Consider the following 18,832-nt stretch of genomic DNA (forward strand, 5'->3'; position numbering starts at 1 on the left):
CCATTTCCTGCAAAATCATGTACACATTAGTCATCAATCTCTAGGCTTTTATCTGGAGAGTTCCTGTGACACTTCGTTCAAAGAAAGTTACAACTTTGATTTCTGAATAGGCTACTTGGAAGTTGGAACATAATTCAAATTTTGTTTTCAGGAACAACAACTGTGCTGTCAGATTAGATTGTTGCCAGCACAATATCTTAAGATGAAGGAGGTGCTGATGCTGGAGGCTCTCAAGGGTTCTGTCCTGAAGAAAGCTGATGCTTATGAGCTTTTCAAGGTTGAGCCCAGTAAAGTGGACAGGGTTTATGAGTTAGCCACGAAGATGGGTTGGGTTCAAGGTGAGGAGGCTGCCATTGTTTGATTTCCTTTCAGAAGCTATGAATGTAGAGTAATATTTGTTGTACCATCTCTTATCACTTACAGTATTAGCAGTCTTTTCACACGAAATTGGGTTCAACTGGACAGAGGGTCGGTTGCTGTACAGAAGGGACGTTGTTTTAGCTTATGGATGATTATGTATACTAGGTTGTCCGGAGTTTAATAAAATCACTCCCTTTGAACACGATGGTCTCTCTCCCACACGCACATGCCAAGCATGGCACCACCACCGTCGTGCCCCTGGCTCGCTATCGACATCACTTCCGATCATCATTTCTTGGGCCAACATCATCACCTTCGATGCCTTCGTTTACTTCTATACTGACATTATCAGCATAGCTGATACCGCTACCATCACCACCAATACGCGGCTACATCCACCAATAAGCAACTATAACCGGGCAGCTTCTCTATGTAGTCGAGGAGGCCTAAATTTTCGCAAAAGTTATATAAATACTGAGGATGTTATCAACAAAGCCCAGCGCCTCACTTTTTACGGTTTCATCCAGGAGCCCATTGTATAATGCTTATTTAAGTTGGAGGCTAATTGGAATTTTTAGTTGAAAGCAGATACGTTTCTCAATAGACCAATGCTATCATCGGGCCTACTCAGGTGATTGCGTCAGGTCGAGCCATGGATGACAACTTGGCTAATGTGGTCGAATTGGGATGTTTCACCATTCCATTTAGCGCCCCTGTTCATATGGCAATCTAAATCAACTTGGGTCAACTTTATCCACTTCTCCAGCTGAACAGTTAGTCGGTAGTCAAAGGAAAAAACAATAAAGATCCGTGGGTGCTGATAAATGGTGACCACAACTTGTTTACACAAGGTTATCTTGGCCATATTTACGATTTCCAATTATCAAGTTCTTGCTTTCTCAGTTCCCCCCCTCTAATGACCCAATAAAAAAAAATCCTCAGTTGCTTTCCAATTAATTGGACTAGTAATATGTCGTTGATATCTAGAAAGTGCGAGTCACCAAACAAATTAAACGAATGGCCCAGTCAAATTTTATCTAATGGTTTATTATTTAGGACGCTTAAGTATAGACATTCATTAAAGCAAGAAAGCATCACCCGTCATTCAACATAGTGCAGAAGCGTAACGACGGAATCTCAAGCTCAATTTCTGTTCTGCCAGATAACCGCACCAAATGACAGGCATAACATGAAATCAACGTGTAAGTCAGCATATTTGCTGAATTTTGTTCAGCAATGGAGGCCTCTATTGAGTATACAACTGCACGTTTCGTTATTCTCATGTGCTATTATGATACAGTAAAATCAATGAGGATCACGGATGCAGTAAAAATCGGAAAAGGCTCAAGCAAAATTTTAGGAGTTCCATGGTTGTTCTTTAACGCATGGCAGTAGATTATCTCCACCACAGACGTCCCTGCTGTCTCTGTTCTTGCATCCGCCTGCACAAGATTTCGTTAATTGCACCGAAGCATCTTAAATCTGGGAATCACAAGGGAGCAATATAAAGCTACTTCAAAGGCACTTGAGACGTATAAGACAGCTGCCAGTTGTTGCCACATTTTGTGTGCATTCTTTATATTCAACAGGCATGCACATCCATGGTGCATGCCTACAGAGCAGCAACACACTAACTGAATAATTTACCTATGTTTCACAAAAGCGAAGAGTAATAAAGTATACCTCTGGTGCTCCTTAGATCGTTCAACAAATTCTCTTGCAATATCATGCCCTTGATAAGAGGCAAGAACAGGTCTTATATCTGCTGGTCGATTCCTGGCCACATCTAAAGTCCAAAAAGTAGGCAGGTCAAAATGTGCAGATGAAGTAACCAATTCATTTATTACATGATAATGCCTGTACATGAACATGTGCACCATGATTATAGGAAACCACAAATAGCAGTATGCCACTTGACAATTATGCACATTTATCTAAAGGCAGGAATTCCAATATATAAGAATATTGGTGACAATATCGTTAGTACATGTGCAGAAATACAGCAGTCCTCTGTAACAGGACTATATTTCTTTTCTTTGATCAAGATCAAGGGAAAAGCCAATCCTGACTCCTTGAGATAACAGCAGTAAAATGCTTTAGATAAACCTCCTTGACAACCTTGCTTTGGCTTGCGCAACAACTTGATGCCCATAGAAGTCAAACTGCAGCTACCCATTTAGATCTCTAATTAATTTAATGATTCATTTCAAAGACAAGTTCTAAAGACCACTTAAAAAGGTTTATGTTGGTTACATAATTTAATAATTAAACAAAGGGAACATAAAATGATTTATTTAAACATCACAAACAATTCGTTAAAAAGAGAAGCTCAGAAATGGAAGATTGAATGGAGAGTTAAAAAACTTACATTCAAGAAATGGAATAAGGTCCAACAGAGCTGTGTCATCTGACTCAAGTTTCCACGGCTTAATTTGGATGGAATTTTCTGGTTGAAGGCTACTTTCAAGTGCATGGCCACTTATGTACATTACCCGTGAAGGGTCTCTATTCAACTTGGATAGGTCCTGTATGCAGCATACCACAGAAAAGGAAAAGTAGTATCATGATATGACCAACATCTTGGTGGCAGGGAAAGAAGATCCTTGTTCCAGTTATTTCTCAGCTTTTGCATGCAAACTTTTCAGGTACTATTTTTCTTTCTCAAGATAGTTTTCAATGAAAAGTTACATGGTTGAGAAGCAGTCACCGACCAGAAGACAATAAAAGGAAGAATCCAATAATATATATGAAATAAATCTTATCTACAAGGTTGATATCACGTAAATTCTGAAACCACTTGTCCCTTGCACAAGAAACCATGGATTGTCTGATATTGGAAGGCCCTGTTATTGGGAACCACGCACACAAACCACCAACATATAATGACTATTTCCTAGAAATGGATAGTTTTTGAACCTATGAGAAGCACCAATTCAGTGATTTTCAACTCCTTTTCTGGCAATTCTCATGGGTCATGATGACAACTTGTGAGTTACTCAGTTAGACTAATTGCGAGATTCTTAATTGGCATATCTATATCTATATACACACACTCACACACACACACACACATATTATATATATATACACACACACACCATCTGGCTTTTACAGCTGGATGCCTGCTGTTTTTCAGCAATCTGACCACATTATGACACAATCAACCTACGTTGTTATATTAGATGCTTTCTGAACCATAGTAAAATCCACAAAATAGACTTTTATGACCTTGTTAAAAAGGTAGAGTTTTTTGGCATTTCTACCACAGTGGTGTGGTTGGCTCACCAAGAGATGGCTGGAATGTGGCCGAACCAGCAGGATGGACAATCTAAGGCTTCGTTTACAGTTATATCTGTGTAATATAGGTAGAATTCAGTTGAATAGAAATCCATATCTCGTGCTTTTGGGCTTAATCTGAATTACAAATATGATTATACAACTGATTTAACAGGAACGGAAAAACTGATTTAGTATGAACAATAACTACGTAACTTTGAGCAAAAGTTTCATGGACAAAACTCAAGCTTTTGCATTTCCTTTTTTGCAAAATCCATTCAAACCAAAACACAGTTCATAACAGGTGAATAGAACAAGCACATCCATGCGTTCAAACTAAGTCAATAATGTATTACAGCATGTGTGTGTGTGTAAGGGACTTCCCCCCATGTATTGCCCCCTCGAAAACTGCCGAAAATTCCTTAAAACTGTTTCTTGAAAATTGCTTAAAACTGCCTAGAGAGAGAGAGAGTATATATATATATATATATAATCAAACAGAAGTTGTCAGATAGCTAAGTAAACTGTTGCTAGTGCTTCTGCTGCATGGTGTTTTTAGCAAAGGTTTTAAAATATTTTGTTATGGCAGCCTATATATATACATACATATATATATATATAACTGAATGAGGACATGAAAAATATGCAAGCAAATAGAAGCAGCTACACCCACACCTGCACCATGGCATATGCCATGTGACATGAATCCGATCATCAATTTTCTCTTTAGAAACAATAAACTGCTATTCAATTCCTCGCAGAGTTATTGATAGAGAGGACCCTATAGCATGACCATCTTAAACCTTTGGTGTTTGGCTAGCAATACTAAGGACACCCACCTGCCAACAATAATATCACATCACCCACCTGCAGTAGCCTTCTTCGACCTCCATTGGACATTCTAAAAGGTCTTAATGGTATGTTTCAATGAATGAAACAATCACATAGACAAGGTGGTTTTCTGAACTTCATAATCAGCTGCCCATTTTGGACCAGAAAAAGGAAAACTCACTTGACAAAAACAAGTTATGTTGAGACAATGCATCTCCAGGGAACACCCAAGGATAGATAGTGGACAAACAGAAAGAAATGAGCAGTTTTTTGCCCCAAGGGGGCATGGCCCCCTAAATGGAGACTTCTTTATCATGGAAACGTCAGGTCAAACTCTTTGTATCAGAGCCATTATCCTCAACACAAGCACCATGATTCTTGTTTATAACCCCAGAATCCTAACTTGTTCACTCAAATGAAGCCATCAAACTGCACATTCAATGTTATCCATATCGTATGATACGTACCGTATAGGTTTTCGGTACAACTTACTATACACGATATGCTCGTGTATTGTAAGCGTATCGTACGATACAGGAGGAAACGCAAAAAGGGGCCAACCTTTTTGCGTTATGTTTTAAAGTTAAACACTCCTCTCTCTCTCTCTTCTTGTTTCTAAAGACTCCAAGAGATGTGGGAGGGAGAGATTTTGCCCATTTTCATAAAAGATCACTGAGGATTCAGCGATTTGGGAGAGCCTACTAGCCGGTGAAGAAGCTTTCTCGTAGTGGAAACGGTGGGAAGCTTGGAGAAAGAGGGTTTTTTGGTTTCTAACACCAAGAAGGCCAAAAAATTACTCATTTTCATTGTTGAATCGTTCATTTCTCTAATTTCCTGTAGTTAATCGTAGGTTTTTACTTGTTTTACGAAGATATAATGTCAGACCCTACATGGCAGTAGTGTACAAGGGTGAATCCCAAAGATAGGTTAAAAGTTACGTGTAATTTTTGTAAGCAAATCATATCAAGAGGGATCTCTCGCTTTAAATACCATATAACTGGTACACACAACGACGTGGCTCAATGTACTGGCTCCCAAGAGAACCCATTGCCACCCTATGTCAAGCACCAATGTTTGGAGCTTATTAATGTTGTGAAAGCAAATAGGATTGAAAAGGAAATGCATGAGGCAGATGTAGGATATGGGGACCCATATGAGAAGAAGGAAGCGAAGGTGAAGATGTTCAGCTCGAAGAAGAAGATGTTGGTGTCAGTTCGAGAACAGATAAAGGGAAAGCCATCATGCATAGAGGTGGTTCTTCAGTTGCAACCAGAAAGAGAAGAGGAGAAAGTACAATTTCACGAGGACGTGGCAGGAGCCATGGTCATACTAGTGGAACTAGTGGTGGTAGAGTACCTAATAAGATCGAGTATTGGATCTGGTTTGATCAAGCATTTTTTTCCCACTTATACTACTGCATGTACTCAGCCTGAGATTCGTACAGCCATGTGTTCAAAGGATATTATTGTCGCAGTAGATGATACCATAGGGAGATGGTTCTATGATGCATCCATTCCCTTTAATGCAGCAAACTCTATTCATTTTCAGCATATAGCAGATGTGATCGCTTCTGTAGGTCGAGGGTGTAAAATGCCCTCTTATCATAAATTGCAAGGTAAAATTCTTACTAATGCAGTTAGAGATGTCAAGGTATATTGTGATGAATTAAAATTAAGCTGGAAAGACACATGACGCAATCTAATGGCAGACGGGTGGACGGGCATAAAAAACAGAACATTGGTAAATTTCCTTGTATATTGCCCCTTAGGTACAATGTTCTTAAAATCTAATGATTTTTTTGATACCCCTAAGACTGTTGCTGTTTTTGTATGAGATTTTTGATAAAATTATACAAGAAGTTGGGCCTAAGAATGTCCTGCAATTTATGATAATGCAATAAATTATAAAGCTGCAGCTAAAATGTTAGCAACACAATATAGGACATTTTATTGGAGCCCATATGTTGCTCACTGTTTAAATCTAATGCTTCAGGATCTTGGTGAAAGAGATGATATGAAGTGGACAGTTCAAAGATGCCAAGAAATCACGAAGTTTATTTATAATCATGCTTATGTCTTGAACTTGATGAGAAAATTCACAAATGGAGCTGAATTGACTCGACATGCACAAACACAGTTTGATACAAATGTTTTGACTATGCAGAGTATAGTTAAGCAAAGAAATCCTCTCAGACAGATGTTTTGAAGTGATGATTGGGGTGCATATCCACATGCCTATAAAAGAAAGGCCACGACAGTTGTGGATGCTATATTCAACACTGAATTGTGGAAATCATGTGTGAACTTATTGAAGGTTTGTGTACCTCTAGTGAAAGTCCTCAAATTGGTTGACAGTGAAGATAGACCTTCTATTGGATATTTATACGAGGCTATGGACAGAGCAAAAGAGGTCATTAGAGATAACTAAAGGAAAAAATGTTGTACATGCCTATATGAAAGATTATAGATGAAAGGTGGTTTGGACAACTTCATCGCCCACTTCATGCAGCAACCTACTACCTAAATCCTGCTATTAGATATCTTCCCACTTTTAAGGAGGACAGAGAGGTCAAGTATGGCACGTTGGATTGTATTGAGATATTGGTAAGTGATTATAGAGAACAAGAAGTTGTCCATGTGTCGATCAACAAATATAATACTTGGTATGGCAACATAGGGAGAGACGCAACATTTCGATGCAGGACATCCTTGCGTCTAGGTATTAGAAAAAGGGAATTTATCTCTTTATTGTTATTTTATTTGTTGTTTCTACCTTCTCGGATATATTTCGTATTCACTTTCCAATTGTTATTAGATTTGTAGTGGAGCAGGTTTGGGCTTGATTGCCTAGAAATAAAGAAGCTTGCAATTAGAATCCTCCGCCAAACTTACAATGCAACTGGATGTGAAAAAAAATGGAGTGTACTTCAGCACATCCACAGTACGAAGAGAAATAGGCTGGAATATAAAAGGTTAAATGCCCAACAAAGGCAAATTGAATACATTTGTTATGCAAAATTGCCAATTCTAATATATATTTTAATTTTTAACAATTTGTTAATTTTTTCTCTTGTTGCACTTCAGGAAAATAGAAGCAGCATCTGCGAGGAAGCATCACACTCAATTTGATCCCATCAGCCTTGACAATTTTGATGTACTAGATTCTTGGGTTGAAGAGGAACCATCTGTGATCCTTGATGAGGACGATCTTGATTTTCTAAACATTGAAGGAACAACAGAGCTTTTTGAAGGAGAGGTTGGAGAGAAATGGAACATTGCTGACATTCCAATAGAAGGGATAGAAGCAATTAATGAAAAAAATGAAGATGATGATGAGGATTATCGTTGAATCATGAAAGATGATAACTATATCTTTTGAACTTATGAATTGTGATGTAATCTAAGTCCTAAGAGGCTAAGATTCCAAGTCCTAAGATTCTATAAAATTTTCAAGTTTAAAATTGTGATGGATGCTTATTATGTTATTTTAAATCTTTGATTTCTTATTTTTGAATGTGTTGTTGATATACATAAATGTTTCTTATGTATAATGATTTTTTTATATTGAATACATTTTTCTTGATTTTTCTGATTTTTGTTTATTTTTTCTGATTTTTTAATATTTTTTAAATTAAAAAATTAATTTTACGATAAGTTACGCTACGTTTGCAATATGTTACGATAGAGCATATAGGTTGGCCCGACCGATACGCATTACGCTACGCCTTTTACAACATTGTGCACATTAGTATGGGAGGGGCAGTATTTAAATTGTATTTGTTGCGTAGAGAGGTGGAGAAGAGAGAGAAGATGAGAACATGAGGAAGGAGGAGAGAATAGGTAGCAATCTTCTATCGGCTGCTCCTTTTCAATTAGACTAAATAAGGATTAGGGTTATGTTTAACCCTTTACATAAAGAGTCCAACAAAATTTTAAAAATTCAGAAAACTACCTAATATTAAATTCCAAAATACATAAAACTTTAAATACCAAAGCAGCACGTCTCCTCAATACTCCCCCTCAAGCTAGAGCATAGATGTCTTATCATGTTTGGCTTGCTACAACAATTCATGAAATTGGATATCGAAAGAGCTTTGGTAAATATATCTACAGTTTGGTCTTCTGAAGCAGCATACTCAGTAGAAATAGTCCCTGCTTGGACCAAGTCTCTAATGTAATGACAATCAACTTCAATATGCTTGGTCCGTTCGTGGAAGACCGGATTATTTGCTATATAAGTAGCCGCTTTATTATCACATTGCATTTTTATAGGCAATTCTATCTGAATTCCAAGACCTTCTAGCATGGCTCTCACCCATGTGATTTCAGTGGTTGTTTGGGCCATGGCTTGATATTCTGACTCTGCACTAGATCGAGCAACCACAACTTGCTTTTTACTTCTCCAAGAGACTAAGTTGCCACCAACAAAGATACAGAATCCCATAGTAGACTTTCTGTCATTAATTGAGTCTGCATAACCTACATCAGAATAAACTTCTATCTAAAGTGAAGAACTTCTTCTAAATAATAGACCATTTCCAGAGGAGCCTTTTAGAAATTTCAATAATAACATAGTTGCATCCCAATGGGCTTTTCTTGGCTTATCCATAAACGACTTAGTTTTCCTACAACAAGTGATATATCAGGTCTAGTAATTGTTACATATAGTAGTTTTCCAATGAGAGACCGATATGATTTGCTATCAACAGGTTCAGATTTGTCATCATATAAGTGAGTACGAGAATTCATAGGAATAGATGTTGGTTTAGTTCCAGTCATACCTGTTTCGTGTAGCAAATCAAGAACATATTTTCTTTGAAAAAAGACTAGACCTTCTTTACTTCTTGTCACTTCTATCCCCAAGAAGTGTTATTCATAAGCCAAACACTAATAATGTTGTTTTCTTCCTCCCACCGTGCGTATTTACCAATCTTTTCAACTGGTTCATCTTCTTCCAATATGTATTTCTTGTAAGATTTTGATATCTAATACCAAACCACCGAATGAACTTAGATGCAAGAGGAGGAAGAGAGAAGTGGGCTGCATGTCCAAGCAAGAAAGAGATGAAAGAGAGCAGCAACAAATGACGTTTGCCTCTTGTTATCATTATATACTAATCACGATTTAGGGTACATCATAAAATACACAACATAACAATAAGATTTACAAGTATGCCACCGCCTATGATGTGTTGGGCGTGTGGATCAAATGGGTCGGGTCTGAGTGACCCGATCCATATGTACAAACTTAACAACCCCTCTCAAGTTGTGCATGGGGTTTGATCATGCGCAACTTGTTCTTCAATTCCCAGAAATGGTGCCCTGTGAGTCCCTTAGTAAAAAGATCAACCACTTGTTCAGACGTGGATATATAAGTGGGAACAATCTCGTCTTCCGCAACCTTTTGACGAATGAAGTGTTGATCAATCTCTATATGCTTAATGCGATTATGTAGAACATGATTGAAGGCAATCTTGATCGCGCTTTGGTTGTCATAAAATAGAGATGACCGAGCAATGGGAAGAGAAAGTTCCCCAAGCAGATGACGTAACCATGAAGCTTCAGCGCTGCCTGCAGCCATTGCCCTATATTCTGCCTCAGTGCTAGATCTAGCAACTGCACGTTGTTTCCTGCTACTCCAACAAATAAGATTGAAATCAAGGAAGAGACAATAACTGGAAACTGATCGTCTATCGTCTGGATCACCTGCCCAATCTGCATCAGTATAAGTGGAAATGTTGTGGCCATGAAAAACAGTTGACTGTCTTGTGTAGATGAGTCCATCCCCAAGAGTAGCCTTAAGATAACGCAAAATACGTTTGGTAGCATCCATATGCCCTTCTGTGGGTGCATGCATAAACTAAGAGACTTGATTCACAGCATATACTATGACTGGGCGTGTAAAAGTGAGATATTGCAATATGCCAACTATACTCCAACAGAAACTAAGATTTGGGTAGGCATTGCTCCCATCATATGCATTTAATTTTGTGTTGAGAACACTATGTGTATTTATTGGCTTGCAACTTGTCATACCTGCCCTATCCAAAATATTAAGAGTGTATTTATGTTGTGTAAGAGTTCATGTTCCACATTTTCTATCAAGCTCAACACCCAAGAAATACCGTAGTTCGCTGAGATCCTTCATCTTGAATTCTTGTTGCAATACCTCCTTAGCATGGGATATATCACATGAAGAGTTTCCACTAAGAACTATGTCATCTACATATATAAGTAGTCAAGTGGTAACTTTACCTGAATGATAGATGAATAAGGAATGATCAAGTGAACTTCTGAGGAAACCAACCTGTTGTATATGGAGGGAAAATCTATCGAACCATGAACGAGATGCTTGTTTAAGCCCATACAGTGATTTTTGTAATTTGCACACCCATTTAGTTGGATCATTGGAAACATATCCTGGAGGTTGTTCCATATAAACTTCTTCCTTTAGAAAGCCATGAAGAAAAACATTTTTAACATCCAACTGATATAAATTCGAACCATACGAGACGGCAAGAGAAATGATAACCCGGATCGTTCCCATCTTGATGACTGGACTGACTCATCATAATCTTCCCCGCACTGCTGAGTGAAGCCTCTAACCACGAGTCGAGCCTTATATCTATCAATGCTTCCATCAGGTTTATACTTGAGTTTGCAAACCCATTTTGAGCTCACTACATTCTTACCATTTGGACAAAGAACAATCTTCCATGTTTGACATTCATTTAAGGCATCCATTTCTTCATTCATGGCCTCGATCCAATGTTTGCTTTTGCACGATTGCTCATAGCATTTTGGCTCCACCTTTTTGTTCAATTCTGTCATGAAAAGCTGAAAATCCAAAGAGATTACCATAACTTACCCATTTATCAATAGGGTGCCGCACACGTTCTGATCTACGTGGACAAGTAGTGGCAGTTTCTGGATCAGCTGGAACTGATCGTCGATTATACACCATTCTTGAAAACCGATTAGGTGAAGTCATGCTCATGTTGTTGGTCTGAGTAGATGAAGGTATGCTGTCCATCTGAGTCTTTGTGGCTATCTCGAGCTCATCAATAGCTCTGTCACTTTGTGCGTGGTGTCTATCAACTCTTTGGTCTAATATTTCAGCATTCAGCCATGAGTCATATACATCATTTCTAACATTAAGTGTTGCATGTGGCTCCTTTAAATCCTTCAACCTCAGCTCATCAAAAACATGTCGTGAAATATGCACATGTCCAGTTTTTGGATTGTAGCAGCGATAACCTTTATAATTTTCTGCATAACCCACAAATCTACACGACAGCTCGATCTTGAAACTTATTTCTCAAAGAAACATCAACATGAACATAACAGATAACAGATGCATCCAAAAACATGTAGCTCATCATAATTTGGTTGTTCTAGATGTAAAATAAAGAATGGAGATTTTCCTTCAAGCATGGATAGTGGCAGTCGATTAATAACATGAACAGCAGTATGAAAGGCTTCAGTCCATAAAGTCATGGGCACATCAGTGTTATCCATCATACTGAGAGCACTTTCAACTATGTGCCTATGTTTTCTTTCAGCAATACCATTTTGTTGTGGTGTGTGTGGACAGGAAATCTGTCTAGTGATCCCATGATTTAGTAAGTACTTAGTAAATTCATTTGAAATGAACTCACCACCACCATCACATTGGAAATGCACGATATTACTAGAGTATTTGTTTTGGACCAAGGCGTGGAATTGAGTGAGCAAGCGGAAAACTTCTGATTTGCTTTTCATGAAGTGGATCCAAGTGTAACGAGAATAAGAATCAATGAAAACAAAATAATATTTACTCCCGGAAGAGGAAGAAATAGGAGCAGGCCCCCAAACATCAGAATAAATGGTGTCAAATAACTTCGAAGCTCGTTTATTTATTGATTGAAAAGGAAGAGCATGACTCTTAGAAATATGACAACTTGAACACATGCTAGACTCACTGACAGAACTTAGACCAGACTTTTGTAATAGTCCGTCTGCAACAAGACTTTGAATGAAAGACCGACTACAATGTGTTAAACGACCGTGCCAAAGAGATGGCATATCATACTCTGTGCTATTGACTTCACTATGACTGGGAAAGTATGAATCTGAAACACGACTTAGACACTTTTGGAGCTTCTTCAATGACGCACACGTCTCCTTTGCGAACACCCTCAGCGAATGTCTTCTTGGTTCGAGCATCCTTAACATAAACAGAAGAGGGAGTAAACTCAATAGAAGAATGAGTATCATCAATAAGCTTTCACATGACCTCTCTTATTGCAATAAAAACAAGTAGGTATCCTTCGTTGTACATTTGTCTGTGCATTTGTGTTAGGTATAGGAAGGATACCTCTCCCCATCCCTGCCTGTGAGTTCCAAACTCTTGGATGACTTCCTTGTAAAGCATGGGTCCCAATGACCAATACATTGTGACCGCCAGAATGAACTAATTCATGTCGTTGTACACGACTCGCTTCATGCTAAATCAATTTTGCTTTCAAGTCTTCAAAAGAAGGAAGAACAGACAATACCTCTAAAGCAGTGCAGAAAACATCAAATTCTGGCCCCAATCCACTCAAAGCATGTTGTACCTTGTCCTTGTCACTGATTGGATGCCCTATGATGGCAAGCTGATCGCTGACATTTTTGATCTCATGTATATACTCCAAGATTGAACGTGTGCCTCGCTTGATATCATGAAATTGTCTCTTGAATTGTAGAAATCTCGCTTCTGATACTTGAGAATATGTGGTAGCAAGTACATTCCACAACTCAAGTGCTGAAAGATCATCATCAACACCCGCCAAAACTTCCTGTGATAGTGTGGAGGTGATATAAGCAACGAGAGATTGATCATGAGCCATCCACATCTCATATTCAGGATTGATTTCTGCAATGGTCTCTTGAACTTGCCTTGCAGCATTCTTCACCTCTCGCATAATCTATTCAGGTGGTGCAGTTGTGGTGCCATTGAGATGTCCATAGAGACGGTGACTCTTGATGAACGTCCATGTCAAATAATTGGTATGATTTAGCTTTTGTGAGATGAGTTGGGAGAGGAAATTGGACGATAAGATGCTGGAATTGCGGTGGGGATCCATAAATGCAATAATCAGAAAATAGGGAGAAATAGAAATTTTGAGATTAGGGTTAGGTGGCTGACGGTAGGGCAGATTAGGACAGATTAGGGCAGACAGTAGGATTAGGGCAGATGGTAGGATTAGGGCAGAAAATTTGGGGATTAGGGTTAGGGCAGAAATTTGGGGATTAGGGCAGAAAATAGAGATTTGAGGATTAGGGCAAAAAAGAAACAAAGATTAGGGCAGAAATTAGAGATTCTTACCGAACATTCTTAGTGGGAAAACCTGCTCTGATACCATATAAGATTTTGATATCTAATACCAAACCACCGAATGAACTTAGATGCAAGAGGAGGAAGAGAGAACTGGGCTGCACGTCCAAGCAAGAGAGATGAAAAAGAACAACAACAAATGACGTCTGCCTCTTGTTATCATTATATACTAATCACGATTTAGGGTACATCATAAAATACACAAAATAACAATAAGATTTACAAGTATGCCACCACCCATGATGTGTTGGGCGTGTGGATCAAATGGGTCGGGTTTGGGTGACCCGATCCATATGTACAAACTTAACATTTCTTTCCATGTCCAATGACTGACAACATGAAGGTTCTAGCCCATACATCATAGTTGGCTCCATTAAGTTTGATAGTAGATCCAAACGAGAATAGATTTGAAAAAGCTTTGTACTCAACACCAGCCTCTATGTGCTGATTTCCAGATTCAGTTCCATCAAGTTGTATAAATCTGTTGGCAGCCATGCTAGAACCACGAAACTAGAACCACGAAAATAGATAACTATAAAAGCCCACGGCAGACAGGATATATACTGGCAAACACAAAATTTTGCAGCCAGAGTTCAACACCAACCTACGGCAGACTGAATATAAACAGCATGCACAGACTTACTGCAATCAGATTTCCAGACAAACTGCTCCATTTTGACTGAGAATCGACTCTGCACCACAGGGCCAAGCAGATCAGACGTTCTCTGGTCTGAATTTTTTAACGACATCAACTGAGTCAAATCTGATATATTCTGCGACATTCTGATGTGATCAACATCAACTGTTTGTCAACGACATCACCTGAGTTAGATCTGATACACTGCGACATTCAAATCTGAACAAAGACCGCAACTGGTCAACTTCATCCGATTCGGTTCTTCAGCAACATCAAGACTTCGACAGCAACATAGGGTGCAGATCACGTCTCTACATGTAGAACGTGATCAGCCCCTTTTCATCAAACAATCCCACCGTATCTTTTGTAGGCAGCAGAAACTTTAGACGTCCAACCTTTTCTTGAATGAAGAGATGGAAAACAGAGAAGGAGGGAAGCCGCGTGAAACCCTAGATGGCACAGTCCTAGGTCCGCGGCTCTGATACCATGTTGCGTAGAGAGGTGGAGAAGAGGAGAACGTGAGGAAGGAGGAGAGAATAGGTAGCAGTCATCTATCTGTCGGCTCGGCTGCTCCTTTTCAATTAGACTAAATAAGGATTAGGGTTATGTTTAACCCTTTACATAAAGAGTCCAACAAAATTTTAAAAATTCAGAAAGCTACCTAATATTAAATTCCAAAATATATAAGACTTTAAATACCAAAGCAGCACGTTTCCTCAACAGTATTGATGGCAAATTGATTCAATTCATGGACCAATATATTGATGCCACATGTCATACAGTACATTATTAATAATGATTATTTTAGTATTTTAAAAGTTTGCATTATATTTCTATATATTTTCCATTTGTTTTTCAGAAATGTGTATAACAATAATTTTTTGCCAATTGACAACAGATTCAGTGCTGATTCACCGAATCAGCAGGGCCAAGTCGGTTAAATGTCTAATTTTTACAGCACAACTGAGAACCATTTCCAGAATAAGCTGGGAATTCCCCCTTCGACACCACGACAAGTTTTTAACAGTACTCAGCCAGCATTCATGAATGCAACCAAATTGCAATGTAAAAAAGTTACAGACTCTTTTTTACAATAAACAAAAAACGTGCAAGATCTAACCAGCATAAATCACCAACAGTAGCATTAGAGAGTTCAAGAAATAATGAGCCTATGACAAATAAAACAGAATTGTTGCCATCAAACCAGCAATAGCATATTACATTGATAAAATCGTTTTCCATTCGCTTTAATTATATGTTATACCAGAAGTTTTTTTTTTTTTTTTAGGCTAAACATATCCTAATCTGGTTGGCATGCATATTACATAGTATATAATTATGAAATGGCCACCAAATGCAATCTGATATGTTAAAATCCCAAAGATCCTGAAAAGTTGGAGGCTCTACCTAATTCCTCCGCTTATGGCAATGATGTCATTTTAAGACAGACATCATGGGTCAATCATGTGAGAAACATGGAGCAAAGTTTCACAGGGGAATCCTGCTACAGATTCAGACCTGTCAACCTCAATCTCGGATGGTGGCCCTTAGGCAGCAACTATAAGGAAAATCAAAGCAAAATATCTCTGGAAAGCGAAAAATCCACTTCAAAATATAGTGTTCATGTTCTATATAGAGAATTAGATCAGGATAGCGCACATTCCATTTCTAAACTTCACATTACAATCTAGAATTCTCTTTGGAACTAGGCAAAGCCTTGATTTTGCAGGGACATCAAAATCAATGGCCAAGATATACACCTAAGCAAAGAGTAAAATTTTTTATTAGACTGAATACCAGAATAAAACACCCTATTTGCATAAGTGCCCAATTAAGTAGGCTCAGTTTTCCAATGTCATATATATATATACAGCATTGTTTATAAATTTCGATGTTTGCCTATCAAATATTAAGTTCACTGGCATACAAAGCCCAGAGAACCTGCATCCTGAATTTAGCAGCTCCCAGTAGGGCCTGGAAGGTTGGTCAGATGTAGATTGGAGCGGTCTCTCAGAAGATCTGAACAACTTGTTAGGGCATCCGCAAGGGCCATGAGCAGTTTCCTTAATGAGATTCTCAACTTACAGGAGTTGGGTGCTCTCCCTTCTGTTGATGGACGCCCAACAAGTTTATTGGAGGAGCAGATCTAGGCACTAAGAATTCAGCAGTCAGTTCTCAGCCTGCATACAAAATGTAAATCAATTCTTAATACACCATATGGGTGTTTCAGTGGCTAGTCCTTGTTGGAATATAGAGAAGATATTAAGGTCAGCCTCCAGCTGCTTGTGTTCTACACTATCTAGAGAATGGAATGTAGAAAATGTTATCATGGTCCTCTACTTCTCATTGTATCCTACAGTAACTAGGAACAAAATTTTAAGTGACCCTTTACATTCTAAAAGTATATAAATAAACAGGAAGAAGACAAAATAAGAGAGTGGATTCGTTCTCCAAGAAATGGTCAGTCAGTCAGCCAAGACTTACCCTGTAATGCTTTCCATTAACATATCTTGTTGCAGCCCTCGAAAGTCTATATCGTATACAGCCTTTTCCGTCCAGTCTCTCAAGGATTGGATCAACATACTGCCAAAGAAAATGAAGTAACTACAGCCATCTTGACCCCAAAAAAAAAAAAGAAACTGAACTAAATATTACCATGCTCAACTGGTCTGAGTATACAACAATCTCATAAAACTGTGCAAGATGTTCCAGGAATGCATCAACTCCAGGTCTTTTGAATGTTCTCCAGCCTCTCTCACGCTTTTGGACAAAGACAAAGAAGAGAAAATTTGATTAAATTAAGCAGAAAAGGATTGCATGTTTTAAGAAATAAGAAGACCAAATCCATGTTCCACTTTCTAGGGTAGACCCTATGGAGGAATTTCACTCAATACTGTTCACTTTCTAGTTTTATAAGAACATGGACACATTCTAATCCTAAGCAGGTTTTACAGGTAGATGTTCTTGAAGAAGTTACATCCTTCTAAAGTTCCCCTCTTTTTTTTCTTTTTCTTTTTCTTTTTTTTTTGTTTCTCCTTTTTTCTTTCACTTTATTAACTACCATTAAGGCCAGATTGCAGTTCCGCACAAAATCATTGACATATTCTCACATATAGGTTCCTCCAAAATATTATTTTTGTAAAGCAACAACCATATCCTAGTAGCCATCTTCCCATTTTAAGTTGGTCAAACTTAAAAAATGAAGCATATACTAATTCAATCAACCACAGAAGAGGACATGAGGCCCTGTGGGCATAAAAAGAGAACTGGTTCATTTCATATATGAAATTGCTTTATTAACAATCTAATGGAAAAGAGACAAAGAAAACAAAACAGTCTCTGTTTAGCCTAAATATAAATCTAAGTATATAAAGAGAAAAAAAACTAACTATAAGAAGCTGCTATTTTATTAGATATATTAGCTTCCCTTTTAGTACCTTGATAAGATTTCAGCTGCAAACGAAAATCTCCAGATTGAGAAAATCAAACATAGTTAACATCAATTAAACCCGTTCATAACAGATGAAATGAAGATCTAATACAACCACCTATTTGCTTAGGGTGCAATTCAGAACCAAGGATCTTAGGTCAACCGATTTGATATGACAAAGCTTTGCTGATGTGGCATGCTAGCAAACCAAAATCCAAGGTTTGACAAGCTAAGAATCTGAAGTCAGAACTAAGATCCAGATTTTGCCATTTCACATCATTAAAAGATCCGACCCATGAATTTAAAAATCTAAGAACCTTGGGATCCAATCATATTATAGTTTAATAAAATGCATCCTTCCTGAAAAGAATTTGAAGATGGAAGAAGATGAGCTTTCGCTCATTACTGCAAAAGGAAATATAAACTAAAAATGAAAAAAAACAATCATTATTCTAAGTCCCCTATCTCATGCCACATAAAAAACCACAAAATTGCTTATTACATCTCCAAGGGCACACTAAGCATCCAATGGATGATTCTATTGCATTTTTTAACACTAGATTGATCAACAAAACAAATCTAAATTTGTCATGAATATTTTGAGATGGTGAATAATCATTCATACAAGGAGTGAAGAATATGTTTCAATTCTTTGAACATATCTATATTTAAGTTGGTAGAAATGGAGCATATTATACTCCCAAGCACATCATTGTTACCACACTTCATATACAAGCTGATTCTAAGCTCATAAAAAATGTATCCAATACAAACTACAAAAATGGAACCTATCACCACCAACCCAACATTTACCTTCCAGTCAGAATATATCAATGTTTCATTAAGATCGAGGACTAATGTAAAGACATGCTGTTCCTGTGGAAGCAGATCTGGAAGAAGTTTTTCTGACGATGGATCTGTAAATCCCTGTTACCAGAGACA

At 38.0% G+C, this 18,832-nt stretch overlaps 2 protein-coding genes across 5 annotated transcripts in view; one reads left to right on the forward strand and one right to left on the reverse strand.

Annotated features, from left to right (window-relative positions):
• The window catches only part of LOC116259019 (transcriptional adapter ADA2-like), a 30,263-nt gene extending 29,701 nt beyond the window's left edge, over positions 1-562 (forward strand). For 2 of the 3 annotated variants that reach the window (XM_031636605.2, XM_031636604.2), the window contains exons 13-14: positions 152-338; positions 424-562. In XM_031636605.2, the coding sequence (XP_031492465.1) occupies positions 152-338; positions 424-512 (276 nt within the window). In that variant the 3' untranslated portion in view covers positions 513-562. Of the gene's footprint in view, positions 1-151 lie in introns of all 3 variants that reach the window. The other variant, XM_031636606.2, reaches the window with a different exon arrangement.
• A 922-nt stretch (positions 563-1,484) lies between these two features.
• Positions 1,485-18,832, reverse strand: part of LOC116258307 (mitochondrial import inner membrane translocase subunit TIM50) — a 37,535-nt gene continuing 20,187 nt past the window's right edge. Inside the window, exons 5-10 of one of the 2 annotated variants that reach the window (XM_031635391.2) lie at positions 18,704-18,817; positions 17,116-17,220; positions 16,945-17,043; positions 2,729-2,885; positions 2,044-2,146; positions 1,485-1,802 (exon numbers count right to left, since the gene is read on the reverse strand). In XM_031635391.2, the coding sequence (XP_031491251.1) occupies positions 1,757-1,802; positions 2,044-2,146; positions 2,729-2,885; positions 16,945-17,043; positions 17,116-17,220; positions 18,704-18,817 (624 nt within the window). In that variant the 3' untranslated portion in view covers positions 1,485-1,756. Of the gene's footprint in view, positions 1,803-2,043; positions 2,147-2,183; positions 2,523-2,728; positions 2,886-16,944; positions 17,044-17,115; positions 17,221-18,703; positions 18,818-18,832 lie in introns of those variants that run through there. The other variant, XM_050079316.1, reaches the window with a different exon arrangement.

This window comes from Nymphaea colorata, chromosome 8, assembly GCF_008831285.2.
Source record: "Nymphaea colorata isolate Beijing-Zhang1983 chromosome 8, ASM883128v2, whole genome shotgun sequence".
Classification (NCBI taxonomy): Eukaryota; Viridiplantae; Streptophyta; class Magnoliopsida; order Nymphaeales; family Nymphaeaceae; genus Nymphaea; species Nymphaea colorata.